At 43.3% G+C, this 22436-nt stretch overlaps 1 protein-coding gene across 3 annotated transcripts in view; it reads right to left on the bottom strand.

The window, feature by feature from the left end:
- AZI2 (5-azacytidine induced 2) overlaps positions 1-22436 on the bottom strand; it is a 100055-nt gene that overhangs the window by 49989 nt on the left and 27630 nt on the right. For all 3 annotated transcript variants that reach the window (XM_030205840.1, XM_030205830.1, XM_030205849.1), the window contains one exon: positions 11601-11726. In XM_030205840.1, the coding sequence (XP_030061700.1) occupies positions 11601-11726 (126 nt within the window). The remainder of the gene's footprint in view (positions 1-11600; positions 11727-22436) is intronic.

Here is a 22436-nt window from a genome sequence, read left to right on the forward strand (position 1 = left end):
ACGATTTGGGTTTCTGCCAGGTACTTGTGACCTGGCTTGGCCACTGTTTGGAAAACAGGATACTGGGCTAGATGGACTATTGGTCTGACCCAGTACGGCTACATGTTCACCTTCTGATTACCAATCCATTTCTCCCTGTTTCTCACTCCCCCCACACCCTTACCCTGCCCTCAGCACCATCATTGGAAGCTTTTTCAATTTTGATATTTCTCAACTCAAACCACCACCTCCCACTGTTCAAATGTTGTGAACTGCCAATACAATAATTATTAACTTACAACATGGGAGGAAAAAGCCACAGTGAACTCAGACTACTTTTCAGTCACATCAACATAAAAACCTCACCAAAAAAGGACCAAAATTATTCACTGAAAATCTAAACCTTAACTTTGTACTTATCACAAAAACTCTTTTGGTAGCTCATTAAAAGTTCTTTTTAAAAGGATCTGGGCTCAAGGGGACATCATGCCACATAGAAGTTGCAGGGTCTCCTACATCCTGGCCAGTTTTAAGCAGGGACTCCAAGAATCCACCTCTTTGCTGTGTCCCAACACAGACCTTACAACCTAAGCTGGGGACTCCACTCAACTGGGAGCAGCACACTAGATATTTCTATTTCCTTTTCTCCTTAAGAGCAACATTTCACCTCCAGATATTGAGGATGAGTGGTCATCTTTGAGGGGGTGTTTGGATGGGATGAAAGATGCCTCTCTCTCTCTGCTCTGGCATCATACATTAATGAAGGCTGATGACTATGTCACATCTTTAACAACATCTGTATCCCTCGAAGCCTTTGCTGAGACTTTGGAATACTTCATTGACAGGCTGCCACTGGGATGGGTAATCATTAGTCCCACTTGCAGGCAATGTTTGGCTTCTTGATATGAATGCATCCACAGCATCCAGTGAAACTCTATGGTCCTTAAGGGTTAATACTTCCAGTACCGATGCATTTCTGCCATCCTTGGACATACTAAATAACTTAACTCTAGGTGTCATCTACTAATAAGCAGGACACATCACGATATTATGGTTGTGCTAAAAACAGCGTATACTTAGCACTACTAATTGTCTCTAAGAGCCCTTTAATCGCAACCAATCACCTAACAAGGCTCTTATATATTATACACTCCACTTCAACAATATATTATACAAAGATCTTTCATATATTTTTATTGCCTCAGCGGTGCTCATGACCCACAGCACTCTTCTGTTGGACATTCAAAACAGAAGAGTGCTGTGGGTCATGAGCACCGCTGAGGCGATAAAAATATATGAAAGATCTTTGTATAATATATTGTTGAAGTGGAGTGTATAATATATATGAGCCTTGTTAGGTGATTGTGTGCTAAAAACAGGACAGACAAAAGTCATGGGTGTCTGTTATTTTAGGGCATCTCTGTCACTTCTTGAAGCCAATGAAAAACAGTCATGAAATCAAATTATTTGCAGGGTAATTTTATCGAAGCAGGGCTTTTCGGCACCCAAATGATATACTGTTTGGTGCCCAAATAGTGATGTCCAGCTCAATTCACTCCCTCCCTGCAGTAGTGGAACCTGTGATTTTTAGGTACCCAAAACACTGCTCTTGGGAACCCCTGCTACAGAAAAGTACTTAGAACCTCAAGTTATATCTACCAATTAAAATGAGAAGTTACAATTAACTACATTATGCTTCGTTAACATTCTTGGAGGTTCTTAAGAAGGGTGCATGACATTTGGGCACCATCATTCCAGAACTGTAGTTTGCTCTTTTCCATTTAGATGCCCAAATGGTGGTGTCTAGAAGTCAGGCTCAATTCATTCACTTCCTGCCACACTGGAGGTGGTGGAACTTGCTTAGTTAGGTGCCAGTAAGGTACGTGAGTGTCAAAATGAAGGTAAAGTGGTAGGTATGCAGGTAAGTGCACTTAGGCACCGAGTTATAGAACAGCACCTAAGTGATCTCGTAAATAACTGTAAAGGGTGTGGTCTCAAGGGAGGGGCATGGGCATTCCCATTATTTTAGCATATGCTTTATAAAAGGCTTCCATTTATGGTCCAACTGCAGCATTAGGTGCACTCATTTACACCAGCCATAGACAAAGTGATTGCGCCTAAAGGTGGGCACATACATGTTGGCACATTAGTATTGTATAACAGTTTAGGGGCGCTAATGTGCCACTATAGAATTCTAGCTGAGTGCCCTTACTTTAGTCACCCACGTTTAAGTGCCCTTTATTGAATTTGACCCCACATAATAACTATTTGGGTGCCCAAATATCATGCACCCTAATTTTATAAGGGATCACCTTGTTTAAGAGGGAGTGGCCTAGTGATTAAGGTGGTGGACTTTGGTCCTGGGGAACTGAGGAACTGAGTTTGATTCCCACTTCAGGCACAGGCAGCTCCTTGTGACTCTGGGCAAGTCACTTAACCCTCCATTGCCCCATGTAAGCCGCATTGAGCCTGCCATGAGTGGGAAAGCGCGGAGTACAAATGTAACAAAAACAAATAGACACTACTTTATAATATACATAGGCACCTTAATAACAACGTAAGCAACAGAAATCGCATCTACATAGCAGACACGGACACTTACACCTGCTTGACAGCAGGTATAAAGCATCCACAGGACTAGGTTCTATATATGATGTCTAAAAAACAACAAAAAAATCAGCACAGAAACAAATACGCCTAGGCATATTCTATAAAGTACGCCTAAATGTAGGCGTACTTTATAGAATACTTCTAAATTGCTAAATTACCACATGGTTTATAGAATACGCTAAGCGCCCGTCTGCGTAACTAAATTTAGTCGTGGGCAGTTAAATGCCAATGCCTAAATTGGGTGCGGACCGGGTGTGTTGTATAACTACGTGCGTTTATTTTAGGAATGCCCACGACCTGCCCATTCCATGTCCATGGCTACACCCCCTTTTCAACTATGCAATTTAGAATTTTCGCACAGCACATCATAGAACAGACAGATGTGCGAGTAAAATCTAATTAATGCTAATTAGTGTCAATAATTGCTTGTTAAGTGGCAATTATCGGTGGTGACTGGCTTGTTAACTAATTAAGTTGTGTGCGCAAATCCAGAATGCGCCTGCATTTCTGAGCACAACCTAAGTCACGATATATAGAATTCTGGGAGATAACTTATAGCCTTCTATAAGTTATGCATACAAGTGATAGTCCTGCCTATGTTTAGACCTACCTGTAAAATAAACACTGCAAGATACATTCATATTTACAAAAAAAAGTGCTTAGGTGGATTTTTTGGCATTTATACATGTGCACAAACATGACCTAGAAGCACACAGCTTGATTGGTTGCTAACCTTAGAGGTGCTTGCAGATTGCTCTGCCTATTTTTGCTCAGCACATGCCAATTTATTCAAAATATTTGCCTATAAAGGCTAGTCAGAAATTTAGCCATCACTGATTTTTTTCATTTTTTTTTGTGTACTAATAAACACAATTGGTACCCACTCCTGTTCTTTTGATCACGAACATGTATATACCACTATTCTAATCATTAAGATGTATAATAGTGCATAAATGTTAATACCTATTATAATTGGAAAAAAATTGGAAAAACTAAAAAAATCGGTTTGCTTTCTTTAACCATTTCTACTCCCTAAGTGATTCACTTTGCATTCCTTCGCATTGGCAATTAAAATTCAATGCGAAGAAATGCAAAGTGATGCACTTAGGGAGTAGAAATCCATGGGAGACATGTGTGTTAGGCGGTGAGAGTCTGATATGTACAGACGGGGAGAGGGATCTTGGGGTGATAGTATCTGAGGATCTGAAGGCGACAAAACAGTATGACAAGGCGGTGGCCGTAGCTAGAAGGTTGTAGGCTGTATAGAGAGAGGTGTGACCAGCAGAAGAAAAGAGGTGTTGATGCCCCTGTATAAGACGTTGGTGAGGCCCCACCTGGAGTATTGTGTTCAGTTTTGGAGGCCGTATCTTGTTAAGGATGTAAAAAGAATTGAAGCGGTGCAAAGAAAAGCTACAAAAATGGTATGGGATTTGCGTTACAAGACGTATGAGGAGAGACTTGCTGACCTGAACATGTATACCCTGGAGGAAAGGAGAAACAGGGGTGATATGATACAGACGTTCAAATATTTGAAAGGTATTAATCCGCAAATGAACCTTTTCCGCAGATGGGAAGGCGGTAGAACTAGAGGACATGAAATGAGATTGAAGGGGGGCAGACTCAAGAAAAATGTCAGGAAGTATTTTTTCATGGAGATAGTGGTGGATACTTGGAATGCCCTCCTGAGGGAGGTGGTGGCGATGAAAAAGGTAATGGAGTTCAGAAATGCGTGGGATAAACATAAAGGAATCCTTTTCAGAAGGAATGGATCCTCAGAAGCTTAGTGGAGATTGGGTGGCAGAGCCGGTGGTGGGAGGCGGGGCTAGTGCTGGGCAGACCTCTGCAGTCTGTGCCCTGAAAATGGCAGATGCAAATGAAGGTCAGGTATACACATAAAGTAGCACATATGTGTTTATCTTGTTGGGCAGACTGGATGGACCGTACAGGTCTTTCTCTGCTAAGCTATCTACATATATCTTATTCAGATATGAAATTCAAGGCAATTCAGTCTTTATAGTAGATGCCAAACTAACTGTAATCTCTACAGGACAAAGCAGAATATCTCATAAGCCTGCTGATATATATGCAGTGTGAGAAAAAAAAAGTCAGACTAAACACCTCCAGATAAATCATTTACAGGGCTCAGAAATTTTGCAAAATAAAGGCCAAAATAAATTTTGCAGTTATTGGTTTATTTGTTGTTTTTTGTTTGTTTTGTTTTTAACAGGGACAGATCATTGAGACATACGGTGAAGAAGAAATCAAATAACTATTTTGAAAAAAAAAATGGCCTAGATGAAGGCCACAAAAGCACTGGAGAAAGGAAGGAGAAAAGCCATTAAAAGGAAAAAAAAAAATCACATAACTAGGGAAAACTCACAAGTAAATCAGGAGAAATAAAGGTGACCTGAAGGTAAAAATGATTTGAAAATTGCTAATGAAGATTACTGAGGGGAATATGTCTAACCAGCTCTACTAACAAACAAGAACATAACATCAGCAGCCTTGCACGATGAGAGAAGAGGATCTACTGCATATGTGCAGTCAAATTCAAAGCTAAGGGAAGCCTTCAAATGTAAGCTCTAACCATTTATGAGGAATTTCTGTGCTGCTTGTTCTAAGAAAGCAAGGAAAAATTCTGTGTAAGCCTCATTTCTATGAACTAAAAAGGTCCACTTTCAGGCATTTGTCCTCTTTACTGTTTGTTATCCTCGCTTCCCTACTTGCCCTGCATCTCTCTCTCCTTGAAGTGCCATCATTTGCAGTCTCCTCACAAGAAGTAAAGTTCAAGCAGAACACAACTATTTTCAGAGCTACTCTATTGTTGTTATTAAACCACGGCTTCCCAAATCCCCTACAGCCATTCAAGTTTCAAGATCTCCACACTAGGGGGCCCTTCTACTAAGCCTCGAAAGTGCCTACATGCGCCCAATGTGCGCCAATTCAGAACTACTGCCCAGCTACCACATGGCCCAGGCGGTAATTTCATTTTTTACATGTGTCCACTACACGCTCCGGAAAATATATAACCAGGCAGTAATCGGCATTGTACGCGCGAGGACAATTACTGCCTGGTTAACGCGTGAGACCTTACCGCTAAGCAATGTGTGATAGTAAGGTCTCAGGCCCAAAATGTACGCGTGCCAATTTTCATTTTGCCGCACATCCATTTTTGGCCAAAAAAAAAAGCCTTTTTTTTTTTTTTACAGGCGCGCTGAAAAATGGATCTGCGCACATCCAAAACAGGCGCCTACACTAGCACAGGCCATTTTTCAGCGCTTCTTCATAAAAGGACCCCTAAATAATGTACATGTGCTAGATCTGCATGCACTGCCTCCACTGTATGCAAATTTACCTCATGCATATTCATTGTAAATATTCTGAAAGCATGACTGGCTGCAAGAATCCTAGTACAGGTGTGGGAAGCGCCGTCTTAAACAGACTATAATGTGCCAACCTAAGAGAAGTATGGAGCTCAACCTTCCCCAGGAGCTTTGGGTACTAGTCCATCTGCAGATCCTATTCAGACAATAGCAGGAATATCAAACCAAACCAAACTGTTTCCCTTTACAATCATAATTTTTCATCCCAGTGGTAGGAATTACTCACATATTTGCTCCTGATCTACAGTCAAAGGAAAGCTCCCTTTAGACTGTAACAAACAAATAAACCAGAACGTCTTTAGTTTCAGTAAACTGGAGGTAGCCACTTTCTGAACAACCTATATCCTCAGAGAAGATAATCCTCATTGGTGGAAAATGAGAATATAAAATGTTTTAACTGATAAGTACTGATGTCCTTGGTAAACTGGTATATTATTCCGCATTTGGTGTTCAATTAAAAAAAAAAAGACAAACATTTAAATGAAATGGCACATAAAGCAATACCATTTAGACTCTAATTAACTGCTAAGGAGACGGTGGACTGGGTCAGACTTAGGCCAGGGCTGGCTCTGATACTTCTTATGTGTTCCAAGCCTTGACCTGGATAAAAAAATGTTAAAAGTACTGCTGACCATCCTCTTTTTATGATTAGCCATAAAAGTTTAAAATTTTATTAGTTTATACGGTTAGCTTTTTTAAATCATACTTATATAAAACGTGTAGAAGAGCAGAAAATTAGTTGTGCGATAGCCCAAATCAAAGGAGTGCTCTTCATCTGTAGCCTGCTAAACGACCTACATTCCTGGTTATCTAATACAGCTTGCCACACATACCTTATTCAATTATACATATAATTTGCTTTTAATTTAGCCACCTATCTGTTTATCCCAATAATTTTGTCCTACCCATCTTTTTTTATGTGTGTATACATCTCAACTGCACTTGCCCCCTCAGCTGTCTATTAAGATGTCTCAATGTATCATACTGACATTAAGATGTGTCATTTATTTCCATTTACATACATCACATCAAATACAGCTACGATAATATAATAATAAAATTATGAATTGTAACATCAGATAGCCTTGAGGCTTTTGCACACTGAGCTAGGTTTAATAAAAAGGCACTACTGCATTACCACACAGTAACATGTATAAATGCATGCTATTTACCAAACGTCCCATGTTATGTAATACACCTATTCACTAATGAGTATGTAACATCAGTGGGCATTACTGAGGAAGCACAGCTTAGTAAATATAGAAAGACAGAAACCTAGAAAATGAGAGCAGATAAAGCACATATAGCATATCCAATCTTCCTATCTACACCATCCACTGTATCTCCCTCTCCTTTAGGAGGTTCTATATCAATCCACTTATCTCTCCCCCTCCCTTAGAGATTCTCTGTGTTTGTTCCATGCTTTCTTGAATTCAGGTACATATAACATAGTAAGTGACGGCAGAAAAAGACCTGTACAGTCCATCCAGTCTGCCCAACAAGATAAACTCATATGTGCTACTTAATATGTACAGTGGGGGAAATAAGTATTTGATCCCTTGCTGATTTTGTAAGTTTGCCCACTGACAAAGACATGAGCAGCCCATAATTGAAGGGTAGGTTATTGGTAACAGTGAGAGATAGCACATCACAAATTAAATCCGGAAAATCACATTGTGGAAAGTATATGAATTTATTTGCATTCTGCAGAGGGAAATAAGTATTTAATCCCTCTGGCAATCAAGACCTAATACTTGGTGGCAAAACCCTTGTTGGCAAGCACAGCGGTCAGACGTCTTCTGTAGTTGATGATGAGGTTTGCACACATGTCAGGAGGAATTTTGGTCCACTCCTCTTTGCAGATCATCTCTAAATCATTAAGAGTTCTGGGCTGTCGCTTGGCAACTCGCATCTTCAGCTCCCTCCATAAGTTTTCAATGGGATTAAGGTCTGGTGACTGGCTAGGCCACTCCATGACCGTAATGTGCTTCTTCCTGAGCCACTCCTTTGTTGCCTTGGCTGTATGTTTTGGGTCATTGTCGTGCTGGAAGACCCAGCCACGACCCATTTTTAAGGCCCTGGCGGAGGGAAGGAGGTTGTCACTCAGAATTGTACGGTACATGGCCCCATCCATTCTCCCATTGATGCGGTGAAGTAGTCCTGTGCCCTTAGCAGAGAAACACCCCCAAAACATAACATTTCCACCTCCATGCTTGACAGTGGGGACGGTGTTCTTTGGGTCATAGGCAGCATTTCTCTTCCTCCAAACACGGCGAGTTGAGTTCATGCCAAAGAGCTCAATTTTTGTCTCATCTGACCACAGCACCTTCTCCCAATCACTCTCGGCATCATCCAGGTGTTCACTGGCAAACTTCAGACGGGCCGTCACATGTGCCTTCCGGAGCAGGGGAACCTTGCGGGCACTGCAGGATTGCAATCCGTTATGTCGTAATGTGTTACCAATGGTTTTCGTGGTGACAGTGGTCCCAGCTGCCTTGAGATCATTGACAAGTTCCCCCCTTGTAGTTGTAGGCTGATTTCTAACCTTCCTCATGATCAAGGATACCCCACGAGGTGAGATTTTGCGTGGAGCCCCAGATCTTTGTCGATTGACAGTCATTTTGTACTTCTTCCATTTTCTTACTATGGCACCAACAGTTGTCTCCTTCTCGCCCAGCGTCTTACTGATGGTTTTGTAGCCCATTCCAGCCTTGTGCAGGTGTATGATCTTGTCCCTGACATCCTTAGACAGCTCCTTGCTCTTGGCCATTTTGTAGAGGTTAGAGTCTGACTGATTCACTGAGTCTGTGGACAGGTGTCTTTCATACAGGTGACCATTGCCGACAGCTGTCTGTCATGCAGGTAACGAGTTGATTTGGAGCATCTACCTGGTCTGTAGGGGCCAGATCTCTTACTGGTTGGTGGGGGATCAAATACTTATTCCCCTCTGCAGAATGCAAATAAATTCATATACTTTCCACAATGTGATTTTCCGGATTTAATTTGTGATGTGCTATCTCTCACTGTTACCAATAACCTACCCTTCAATTATGGGCTGCTCATGTCTTTGTCAGTGGGCAAACTTACAAAATCAGCAAGGGATCAAATACTTATTTCCCCCACTGTATGTCTGACCTTGATTTGTATCTGCCATTTTCAGGGCACAGACCGTAGAAGTCTGCCCAGCACTAGCACCGCCTCCCAACCACCGGTGCTGCCACCCCAATCTCCGCTAAGCTTCTGAGGATCCATTTCTTCTGAACAGGATTCCTTTATGTTTATCCCACGCTTTTTTGAATTCCGTTACCGTTTTCATCTCCACCACCTCCCTCGGGAGGGCATTTCAAGTATCCACCACTCTCTCCGTGAAAAAATACTTCCATTTTTCTTGAGTCTGCCCCCTTTCATGTCCTCTAGTTCCACCACCTTCCCGTCTCCAGAAAAGGTTCATTTGCGGATTAATACCTTTCAAATATTTGAACGTCTCTATCATATCACCCGTTTCTCCTTTCCTCTAGGGTATACATGTTCAGGTCAGAAAGTCACTCCTCATACGTCTTGTAACCATTTTTGTAGCTTTTCTTTGCTTGGTACAGTCTTGGTCTCCATCATTTCCACCAAGCGGCCATTCCATCATCCCTTCCATAAAGAAGGTTTTCTTTAGATTACTTCTGGGGCTATCTTATTTCACCTTCATTCTGTGCTCCCCCATTCTCGAGATCCCCTTCAGTTGAAAGAGGGACTTGCCTCTTGTACGTTTATTTATTTATTTATTTATTGCATTTGTATCCCACATTTTCCCACCTCTTTGCAGGCTCAATGTGGCTTACAATGCATCATGAGCAATGGAATTATATCAGAAAATAGATATTTAGTGTTACAGCAGGATTTTGGGTAACATGATAATGATAAAACATAATTATGCTAAGGAGGTATTTAAGTGTCTCTATCATATCTCCCCTCTGCCTCCTTCCTTCCAAAGTATGCATATTGAGATCTTTAATAGCTGCCCTCTGGGCTGATTCCATGTTTGTATCCTTTTGAAGATGTGGTCTCTAGAAATGTATAGTGCTCTAAATGGGGTCTCAGACATACATATAGAGGCACTATCACTTTTTTCTCCTGGACATTCATCTCCCTATACACCCAAGCACCCTGCTGGCTTTTGCCATCACTTTTTATACCTGTTTGGCCATCTTAAGATCATCAGATACCATCACCCCCAAGTCCCATTCCTCTTTTTGTACACAGAAGTACTTCATCCCCTAAACTGTACTGCTCCCTCAGGTTTCTGCAGCCCAGATGCATGACTCCGAATTTGTTTTAGCATTAAACCTTAGCTGACAAATTCTACACCACTCTTAAGCTTTGCTAGATCCATTTGCATTCTATCTACACCCTCAAAGGGGGGGGGGGGGTCTAATCTATCGCAGAATTTGAAATCTACAAAAGAGGCAAACCTTTCCACAGATCTGGAACTAAAGACCGATCCCTGGGGTACACTACTGGAACATCCCTTTCCTTTCAGTGGACTCTTTACTGCTACACTTTGTCGCCTACCAATCAACCAGTTCCTAACTCACTCAGTCACTTTAGGGTCCATACCAAGAGCACTCAGTTTATTTATAAGTTGCCTATGTGGAACCATGTCAAAGGTTTTGCTAAAATCTAAGTACACTACATCCAGCACTTTCCCTCAATCCAACTGTCTGATCATCCAGTCAAAGAAATAAAATCAGATTCATCTGACAAGATCAGCATCTAGTGAAACCATGCTGTCTTGGGTCCTGCAAACCACTGGATTCCAGAAAACTCATTACCCTCCATTTTATAAGACTTTCCATTAACTTACTCACTACAGAGGACAGACTAATTGGCCTGTAGTTCCCAACCTCTTCCTTGCTTCCACTTTTCTGGAGAGGGATCACATCCACCTTTCTCCAGTCCTTCAGAACCACTCCAGACTCTGAAGAGGTACTGAAGAGGTCAGACACTGGACCCACCAGAACGTTCATAAATTCCTTCAGTACTCTTGGATGCATCATATCCAGCCCTATCGCTTTGTCTACCTTCACTTAGCTCCTTGTGAACAGTCTGAAAACTGTCAAGATTTTTCGCAGTTCCATTTCTATTTTTGTTTGTCTTCTGTGGCCCTACTCCTGACCCTTCTTCTGTGAACACAGAATGGAAATATTTGTTAAGCAACTTCTAAGGATAAAGCGGAATTGCAACAAATATCTAGCCCTTTGGGTATCATATCTGTATTATATGAATATTCTTCCCATGCTACTTACTGCGATGTTTCATTTGTACCTTGCTGACATTTATCACACTTATATGATTGTTCTACTGTACTGTATTAATGTGCATATTTCTGTATGGTATTATTCTATTAGGATTCAACTAGCCTGTCTCTAAGTATACCTTATTGATTGCATTTATGTTTATATTTGGCCATTTTACAATTGTGCTAATAACAAAATTATAAGTTTTTTTGTCAAACTGTACCTGCTGTACACTGCCTTGGGTGAATTTCTTCATAAAGGCAATGAATAAATAAAAAGAAAAATTGTAGCTACAGTATGTCATTAGAATATATTCAGGGCATTTATCAGTATTGTACTGTACCTTTTTATCCAGTTTATTTTTCAGATTGTCCCTCTCAATGCAGACCTCACGATAGGCAAGATAAGCTTTGTTCACTTGGTTGCGTCCTACAATGTTGGGTTCTTCTTCCAAACGGGTACAGAGAAGCTGAAGGTTTAAAAAAAATCAGGAGATATAATTCTCATACTAAAATAAAAACTACCCTTAACATATACTCAGCAATAAAGTCCTTAGACTGCACCCCTATACAAACTAAGGATTTCAGGATATTCGCCATGGATATGCATAGTATATTTACATATATTTGGTTTAGTGGTTTAGTTGTTTAGCATATTTGCTTTACTTCAAAAGAAGACTAGTTGAAAAGGACTGGGAAAAATTACTATATGGTAGGTAGCATATATGATCTGCATTCATTAATCTCAGCCCTGGATTAACCATTAAGCAAAATGCTTAGAACCCTAAGGGAAAAGGGGGGTGGGGCGGGTCAAATGCAGCAGTACTTGAAGCTGGAAGGTGTTAAAAACAGTGCCTTGATAAAATGGCGAAGTGTGAGCACAGTTAAGGATAAGCACAGTCACAGTTGTGTTCAAACAGACACTGTGGCACCAAAATTGCCACTGCAACAGTTCCAAGAACACTTTTGATGACACTCCCCGCGTGAAAGTCAATGGTTTATCCTCTACTCCTCTGGTTCTTTTGGACTCTTGTAGAGGTTACTTTTCTGTTTCCTGTAGGAGCAATGCAAGCGCTACTGAAGCACTATAAGGAGCACTATGCCCAGCCATCCATGCAACTATATGGACCTACATGACATACATGGTCCTACGAACATGGCACTATCCAACATTAAGAACCTGATTTTAATGTGCAAATTCAGACATTTCCTCTAGAAAGACTCTAAGACATTGTGGAGACAACAAATCTAACAGAAGAATAACAACTCTTGTTTACTGTACAGAAGCTGATAAAGTTATCAGCATTGACGCAGGTTGTTATCAGAACTGACATCAATGAAGGACACTTGAAGCTATTTGTTTATGTTCAAGGACAAGTAATCTAATATAATAAAACGCACCGTGAACGTTCTGAAGACAACGTTCTGTGAAGCCGGAAGCTTGAAGCCGGAAGTCTGAAGCCTGAAGCCTTGAAGCCATCTGACGTCACTCCCAGGCTGAGGCTGAAGGGTTCGGGGATTCGTGGTGTGAAAGCCTTCAAGCCAGCCAGCCGTCTCTGCCCCGCCCTCGCGACAAAACAAACAAATCCGGAAGCGAAACGTCATGGAAGGAGGCGGCGCTCCCGACGTCTAGCCTTCCCTTCGCTGTGTTCCGCCTTCAAAACAAGGCGGAACACAGCGAAGGGAAAGCTAGACGTCGGGAGCGCCGCCTCCTTCCCTGACGCTTTGCTGCACGAACCGCCACGGAGGTAAAGTTAAAAAGAATTAAAAAAAAAAAAAAGGGATGCATGGATGCGAAGGGGGGGCATGGATGCGAGGCATGGATGCGAAGGGGGGGGGGGCATGGATGCGAAGGGGGGGGGGGGGAAAGAGGGCGGGCCAGGCTGGGACATGGGAGAGAGCGTAGCATGGATGCGAGGGGGGGGGGTCATGGAAGGGCGAGAGGGGACTTGCTGGAAAAGGATGAATGGAGGCGGCAGGGGACAGAGGAGCATGGATGGGTATGGATTAGGAGGGCAGGGCACAGGGAGAGAGGGGAATTACTGGAAATGGATGAATGGAGGGGGCAGGGGACAGAGGAGCATGGATTACAGAGCAGGCCTCAGGCAGAGAGGGGAAATGCTGGATAGGGAAAAATGGAGGGGCCAGGTGACAGATGAGCATGGATGGGCATGGATTGGAAGGGCAGGACTCAGGGAGAGGGGAATTGCTGGATAGGGATGAATGGAGGGGACAGATGGGCATGGATGGATATGGATTGCAGAGCAGGCCTCAGGCAGAGAGGGGAAATGCTGGATAGGGAAAAATGGAGGGGCCAGTTGACAGAGGAGCATGGATGGGCATGGATTGGAAGGGCAGGACTCAGGGAGAGGGGAATTGCTGCATAGGGATGAATGGAGGGGACAGATGGGCATGGATGGATATGGATTGCAGGGCAGGCCTCAGGCAGAGAGGGGAAATGCTGGATAGGGAAAAATGGAGGGGCCAGGTGACAGAGGAGCATGGATGGGCATGGATTGGAAGGGCAGGACTCAGGGAGAGGGGAATTGCTGCATAGGGATGAATGGAGGGGACAGATGGGCATGGATGGATATGGATTGCAGGGCAGGCCTCAAGCCGAGAGGGGAAATGCTGGATAGGGATGAATGGAGGGGGCAGGTGACAGACAAACATGGATGGCCATGGATTGGGAGGGCAGGGCTCACGGACAGAGGGGAATTGCTGGAAAAGGATGAATGGAGGGGGCAGGGGACAGATGGCCATGGATTGGGAGGGCACGGCTCACACTCTCTCTCTCATATACAATGTCTTTCTCACTCTCACACACTCTGTCTCACATTCACTCTCTATGTGCCACACAGTCACTCACACACTCGCTTGGTCTCATACACTCACTCAAACAGAGAATCTGTGTCTCACACACACTCTCTCTCTCGCCCACACACACACACTCTCACTCACACTGTGTCTCACATACACACTTGCACACACTCTCATTCTCACACACACACTCTCTCACAAACACACTCACACCCAGACTCACGCTCTCTCTCACACAATCACACTTTCACTCCGACTCTCAAACAGTCACTCTCACATACACTCTCCCAAACATACACACTCCGAGGAAAACCTTGCTAGCGCCCGTTTCATTTGTGTCAGAAACGGGCCTTTTTTACTAGTTTCTCCATAAAAGGCAGTTCTAATCGCAGCCAAAGAACAGCAGAAGTGTCCCCCTAACAACGGTCCACAACACAGCAACAAAAACGAGAAGGGGGCAGACCAGTGTGGGTCCAAAACAGGTGGTTTATTGAAGAACAATAAAATTACTTGATGCAGTCCTGTGTTTCGGCGCCATATGCACCTGCTTCAGGAGTCAAATTATTTCAGCCACAGATGATGAAATGCAAAGTGCCAAAGTAGAGAAACAAGTCAACAGGCACTTTGTTTGTCAGCACTTCGGATGCTGTACCTTTGGAGGTTTTTGCTCTCACATTTGCATTTCGTGATCTGTGGCTGAAATAATTTCATTCCTGAAGCAGGCACATGTGGCACCAAAATGTAGAACTGTGTTGAGTCATTTTATTGTTTTTCTTCAATAAACCACCTGTTTTGGAACCACAATGGTCTGTCCCCTTCTCGTTTTTGTTGCGGCAACAAATTAAAATACAGCAAAAGTCCCTCTATTTGGCAACAGCTAACTAGTACCTCACAGCATGACTGACTTTTTTCCATGCCTGCATAGGGATGAGGTTTTCCTCAGGCCAGGGAGCACACGTGCATGAGCTCCTGAATAGACCCTTGGCACCACACTGAGCTTGAGTGAAGGAAATCACTAAGTATGCTACCTAGAACACTTAAACAGAAGACAAGGAGGAAAAGAGTACTGAAGAATGGAGACAGAAGGTAGGTGGGAAAGAATTGTAGGATGGAAAAACAAGGGGGAAGGAAGAATTTCTTTCATGAAAAACAAAATGTTTGAGTGAAAAATGCTTAGATAATTATCATATTTGATTAACACATCATATTCTACAAAAACACCAAATAATGGGATTTTGCTGTAGTACTAGAACTACAGGACAACCATCTGGTAGTAGATCTACAAAAATATTGAAGGAAAAATTCTCAGGTCAATACAGAATTAAAGTTGTTAAATTTATTGCCAGGTCAAGGCCAGTAGAATATCTGGGTTAAACAAAACACAAAAACAACAACAACAACAACAAAAAAGCTTTGGGCAAGATCTATTACCACAGGACTACCCAAACCTATTTAATGTTTGTTATTCTTGTGTAATTGGTTTTTCTTGAAGAAATGTTAAATAAAACTTCTGAAATTAAATCTTGAAATCCAAAATTGCTGAGGGCTCCCCGGGGAAGGTTTGGGAAGCCCTGCATCAACAACCATTAGCCAACTAGGCTTGGCAATGTCAACTCTTACTACCAGGAACTAAAAGTGAACAGGGAATGGCCCTCCCTGTGAAGATCTGCTGAGTATGTCCTAAAAGAAACACATTGGTTTGACCAAGTTTAGTGCTTCTTATATCTTTTCAGAATGCCAGAACTGTTCCATGCTGATACTGTGGAGTCATTCCTTTCTTTCTTTTAAAACAATCTGTAGCACACCTAACACAAGGTTTCAAAACAGAGGATAGATTAAATCAGACAAGTTCTTGACAATACACTTCAGGTTATGAAACAATGCAACCCTATCACAAAAAATGATTAAATTACATCTACCATGGAAATTTATGCTTGCTTGGAAATAGGTGTAAATGTTTATTGTTTTCTTTGTTTTTTTTGTTATTGTTACGTTTTTCTTAAGTTCACATGTTTTAATCATAATTCAAGAAAATAATTACATAAAAATTATAAACCTTAAGAGGCTCATTTTCAAAGCACATAGACTTACAAAGTTGAACAGGTTACTATGGGGCTCATTTTGGATAGATAAAACATCCCAAAAGTGTCAAAACAGCATTTGGACCAATTTCTTCTCAAAACGTCCAAATTGGTACTTTCGAAACCTATTTTGCAGAACTTTATCTATGCACTTCATCTGCAGTGCATCTGAATCACAGGGGGGCATGTTGGAGGTGTTGCATGGGTAGGCTTAGGGTGTTCCTAACACTTGGATGTTTTACAGCCATAATGGAACACAATGAAAACGTCTAGGGCTGAAGACTCAATGTTTTGATCTAGACCTGTTTTTAGAACAAATAAGGCACAAAATGGTGTCTTAAATGACCAGTGGAGGGAATCAAGGATGACCCCCTTACTCCCCCCAGTGGTCACTGACCCCCTCCCACTCCCCAAAATGTGAATAAAAATAGTACTACCAGCCTCTACGACAGCCTCAGATGTCATAGCCAGGTCCATTAGAACAGCATGCAGGGTCCCAGGAGTAGTGTAGTGGTGGATGCAGTGTACTGTACACAGGTGGACCCAGGCCCATACCTCTCCCTGTCTGTTACACTTGTGGTGGAAACTGTGAGCCCTCTAAAACTCACCAGAAACCCACTGTACCCACATATAGGTGTCCCCTTCACCCATAAGGGCTATTGTAGTGGTGTATGGTTGGGAGGTAGTGGGTTTTGGAGGGCTCAGCAGACAAGGTAAGGGAGCAACATGAGATGTGTACGTGGAGCATTTATATGAAGTCCATAGCAATGTCCTCTAGGGTGCCCTATTGCTCTCCTGGGATGTCTGGAGAACCAGTGTGCTAAAAATATTGGTCTCTCCTACATCCCAATGGTTGATTTTCTCTGTTTTTCACTTGTACTCCCCCCCCCCCCCCCCCCCCCAAGAAAATGGCCTGGAAAGATCGATGCACAGATCACAAAACCTTGTTATAAATGGTATTTCTGGGAAAAAAGATAGATGTTTTGCAGTTTCAAAAAATGGTCATTTTTTTAAATTCAGACTTGGGACGTTTAGCGCAAAACGTCCAAAGTCTGACTTGCATATCATAATCGAAAATGCCCCTCTATGCTACTTTGTAAGGCTATGTGCTTTGAAAACGATTACCTAAATATAACACAAAAAGCACAAAACAAAAACAAACAAGGGCAATGCTGTTAATATTTGACAAAAATGTCTCAACTGGTTTCCAGATAGCTTCTTGAGAACACAACATATTGGGGACAATTCTATACTTTGACCTTTCCATTTTGGCATGCCGCTGCCACACACTGTGTGCCAATTCTATAACTACACCTGTGCACTAAGATACCACTATAGAATACTAGTCTACACCTGAACTTGTACACCTAAAGTTAGGCACAACCATTTAAACCAGGCCAATGGCAACCGTAAATGGGTGCACCTAAGTGCGCTATGCAAAGCACTTAACTTATAATACTCTAAAGTTGCACATGTATGTTGGAAACCCACCCAAGCCACTCCCATGCTCTGCCTACATATATGCCTCCCTTTCAGTTTCATGCTATAGTACTTGGGTGTTAGAGGCCCCGATGCTCAAAACTCCCGTGGTAAGCCAACAGCACAGAAAAAATACCCCGTGTTATACAGTAACTAAGTAAGTGTTACTGTACTTAAATAAAAGTTTTGCAGGATTTTGTTATTGCAAACAGTGATTCATCTCATCTTAAATTTTCATGTTAATATAGCTTACAAGAACAACGGAGTTGCTTGTGGTTGTTTGAACTGGTTACTGGTCTACAGCCAAACAGAACAGTGATAAGTTGGGTCACTCTGAAGTGGAAATGAAGCTGGAGCTGGTAGCAATTCTTGGTGAACAGACATATGTCTCTATCACAACAGACTGCTGGTCATCCCATGGAAAGTATTACATTGGGGTGACTTGTCCACTGGATTGATAGCATCTTTAGAAGAAGTCTGCTTATCTAGCCTTAAGACTGAAGGGTTCCCACATAAGCCTTAAGACTGCATTTGATGTTTCTGCATCAGTTCTCAAAGACATCCAAACAGAGTTTGCCATCAGACAAAAAAATTGGTAGAAAAACGACACCTCCTATTCACTATTACCCTGTCTCTCTCTCTCTCTCTCAATCTAGCATTGCCCCTGTTCTCTATCTTTCTCCCCTCCCATCCAGTCTTGCCCTGTTTTGTGAATGGAATTTCCTTCCAAAAAAAATAGTCCAAACCATGTTTAAACCTAGGTTAATACTGCATTGATAGAAAACTACTTTCTTTCTTTCTCTCCCGCATGCCCCCCATCCTTCACCCGTTCTATGTACCCCCACCCCCTTCACTCCTCCTTCCCTTCACCTGATTGCTTCAATGGTTTCCTTGCCTCGGGTTCTCTGCTTCCCCGTGAGTGGTCTGCAGAAGCTCCGGGTGAACTTCTCTGATGGGATCCCTGCTTCTCTGCCGTGACTGGTTTCACCACAAGGTCGAGCCATGCTGTACCAGAAGTAGAGGTTGGTCTTGTGGTATTAAGTCTCATGAGACAGATACCGCGAGAACAGCCTCAACTTCCGGTGTCGTGCAGCTCACGCTCCCGGTTAGACCAGTCGTGGCAGAGAAACAGATCCTATCAGAGGGCTTCACCTGGAGCTTCTGCAGGCCAAGAAAATGAGGTTGGTGAGCAGAGTTCTGGCTCGCGGGCCGCAGGTTGGACAAGCCTGCTCTAGTTAGTTGCTTCTTCCATCAGGCACCTTTTAAGTGCATTTTTTTTTCCTTAAAGGCAGTCACGCTTATCAAACTCCTGGTACTATCTTATCTGTCTATATGGTACACCTCTGCTTACCTCCTGGACTTGTCTATTAAGATATTATAATCTGTGTAGTGTTGACACTGGAAATAATATACTATGTTATAGTGTGTACTGTAATTTGAATGTATTTTACTACCTTAATCACGTATTACCTAAGTTACTCCTAGGGGAATTCTGTGCAATGCAGAATTTGTGCAGAATTCCACACCTCCGCAGAATTGTGAGCAGTCTCCTGTTGCAGTGCAGCACAGATGCTCTATTTCCAGCTGCTTCCCTGCACACACACTACTCCAGCACAAAAGGAGCTGCTAAACAGCTGCAAACTGGGCTGCTTCCACCTTCTCTGCAGTCTTTGTCCCTGGTGGTTCCTTTAAGCCGCACGGCTATACAGTAGCCTGCATGGCTCAAAGGAACAGTCAGGCCCAAGATGGCAGAGGAGAAGGAAGCAGCCCGATGTATGGCTGTGCAACTCCTCCTATGCCGCACTGGAGTGGTGTGTGTGCCAGAAAAGGGGGAGGGGGACCTGGAAAAAAAAAAGATGAATGGAGTGGGAGGAGCTGAAGCAAGATGGACAGGGTGCAAGTGCCGGGGCGGTGTGTGCCATGGGAGGGCTGAAACAAGGTGGATGGGGTGGTGTGTGCCACGAAAGGGATGGAACAAGGTGGTCTATGCGACGGGGGGAGGGGTGCTAGAGAAAAGTGTCATGGGGCAGAGGGCTGGCAAAAGGTGGATGGAGCGTGTGTGCCATGGGGATCAAGGCAGTGAAATGTAAGATGGGGCTTTGTCTAGGAGAAGGTGAAGAGAACTTGGGAGTGGACAGAACAAGAGAGTTTTGCTGGGAGTTAGGGGGAGGAATACAGAGAGGGCAGTGAAGGCTAAGGGATGTTAGAGTGCTGCTAGAGTAGAGAACAGGTGAACAAAAAGTGGAGGAAAGGAGAAAACTGGAAATATTCACTCTGGAAAAGGGGTAGAAAAAGCCAGGGACTGAACTTACCAGGGTAAGGAATACAAGCTAAGAGATAGAGAAGGTGGAACCTAAGGAGGGAAAACTTGCTGGGGGGGGGGGGGGGGGGGGGGGGGGGGAGAAGCCAGCCCTTATATTGTGCACAGAATTCCCCCAGAAGTATTATGTGCAGGTCATACTTACTGTGCGCAGCCTTGGATGAAATTTATTCAAAAGGTTGAATAATAAATCCTAATACGGATGGAATCTTTACAAAATATTTATATACTAGTAAAAAAGGCCCGTTTCTGACACAAATGAAACGGGCGCTAGCAAGGTTTTTCTCAGAGTGTGTATGTTTGAGAGAGTGCGTGTGAGAGTGACTGTGAGAGAGAGAGAGAGAGAGAGAGTGAATCTGCGAGTGTGTGTGTGTGACAGAGAGAGTGAGAGAGAGTGAATCTGCGAGTGTGTGTGTGTGACAGAGAGAGTGAGACTGTGAGGGAGAGTGTGTGTGCCTGGGGCCCCTCCCTCCCACCCAGTTCCAGTGTCCCCCCTTCCTCCGTGTTCCAGGGTCGTCCCCCCGTTTTTTTGTTTTTTTTTAGTTTTTGTACAGGTGGTGCCTTCCCCCCTCCTCCAAGTTCCAGACCTCCCTCCCTTCCCCCTCCGAATTCCAGACCCCCCAATCCGAGTTCCAGATCCCCCCTCCCTGCGACACAGGCAGACACATAGAACGCTGGGGGTGAGAATTATATAGGACGCGTCATAATGGGTCTAGTGACATCAGCTAGGGCTTTGGAGCCCATCTGTGAAGAAAGTTACGGACACAGACAGGCAGACGCATAGAATGTTGGAGGTGAGAATTATTATATAGGATATCCAAAAAACAAACAAACAAAAAACTTAATTAGGGATGTTACCATGCAAGAAAAATACGATTTTAAAGATTTTTTGTTTAAACCAGATGAGAGAGGAGAGTGTTGAAAAACAAAGAATGAAGAGGTCCCATGCAAGTGTAAGAAAGAAATCACATGGATTTGTGGTAGTGTCTTTTGAAAGCTTCCAGAAAGGCCTCTCTTCAGCTTAGAAAAAGCAATCAATTTGGGCTCCATTAGATGCCGCGACCCAGCTGCGAGACTTGCTGTCCTGCTTGTCCTTGGAAAAAGAAAATACGCTTCCTCTCACTGAGTAACAACTATATAAAAAATGCTGTGAAAGCAGAAGAGTCTGTATTGCAGCCTGAGAGAAAAGAGACTAATTAGGTAGCAGCTACACAGGAACTTCTGTAAGTTCTCCAAAATAAACAAACAACTTTCCAGTGTCTGTACAATCAGATGAGTTACCCCACCTGCACAGCTGATCCTACTAACTTAATGGCTTGTGTGTGTGTGTGTGTGTGTGTGTGTTGGTGGGGGGGGGGGGGCAGTTTAGTGGGCAATGCACAAGTTTTGGAGGAAGCAGCATTAGTCTGCAGGGTGATGGAGCAACAGGGTAGTTTTAGGGGGTATGACAATTTGCAAGGTGGTAAAAATAGTTTTTTTTAGGTGTGATGGGCAGTTGCAGGGGTAGTTTGAGGGTTGATAAGTATGGGAGTCAAGGAATAGTTGAGGGGGTAGTTTTAGGGCCTGGAGCAGTTACAAGGTGCTGTGGCAGTTGTGTGATGGTGGGGGGGGGGGGGGGGAGAGGTAGCTTTCAAAACGGGGGAAGTTCGAGGAGTCGAGACAAAAGAGAAAGGGAAAGGGAAGGGAAATGGGACTTGATATACCGCCTTTCTGAGGTTTTTGCAACTACATTCAAAGCGGTTTACATAAATTCAGGTACTTATTTTGAACTCAGTTCCCCAAGATCAAAGTCCACTGCACTAACAGAACATAGTAACATAGTAAATGACGGCAGAAAAAGACCTGCATGGTCCACCCAGTCTGCCCAACAAGATAAACTCATATGTGCTACTTTTTGTGTATACCCTACTTTGATTTGTACCTGTCCTCTTCAGGGCACAGACCGTATAAGTCTGCCCAGCACTATCCCCGCCTTCCAACCACCAGCCCCGCCTCCCACCACTGGCTCTGGCACAGACCGTATAAGTCTGCCCAGCACTATCCCCGCCTCCCGCCACCGGCTCTGCCACCCAATCTCTGCTAAGCTCCTCAGGATCCATTCCTTCTGAACAGGATTCCTTTATGTTTATCCCACGCGTGTTTGAATTCTGTTACCGTTTTCAAAGAGATAGTTTGAAACAAAGGAATTCCCTAACTGCTGTGTTTCACCATATGTAAACTTTTTATGCAACAGAAGCTGAACTCCTCCTCCTGTGGAAAAACACTGGCCATTTTTTTTATTTGGGGGGTGGGGGGGGGGGGGGGAGAAGACCTTCTTTCTCCTTAATCCCTGCTCCGATTTGGCTTATTTTCAACTTCAATGTGTCTTTCTACCGCTTTTCCCCACACGTCAAGTTTCATCTCATCCCGTTAAACTGTCAGACTAATTCTGCCCCCAGACACAGAGGGGATATTTCTATCACACAGGTGCTAATATATGT

Source organism: Microcaecilia unicolor, chromosome 1 (genome assembly GCF_901765095.1).
Source record: "Microcaecilia unicolor chromosome 1, aMicUni1.1, whole genome shotgun sequence".
NCBI lineage: Eukaryota > Metazoa > Chordata > Amphibia > Gymnophiona > Siphonopidae > Microcaecilia > Microcaecilia unicolor.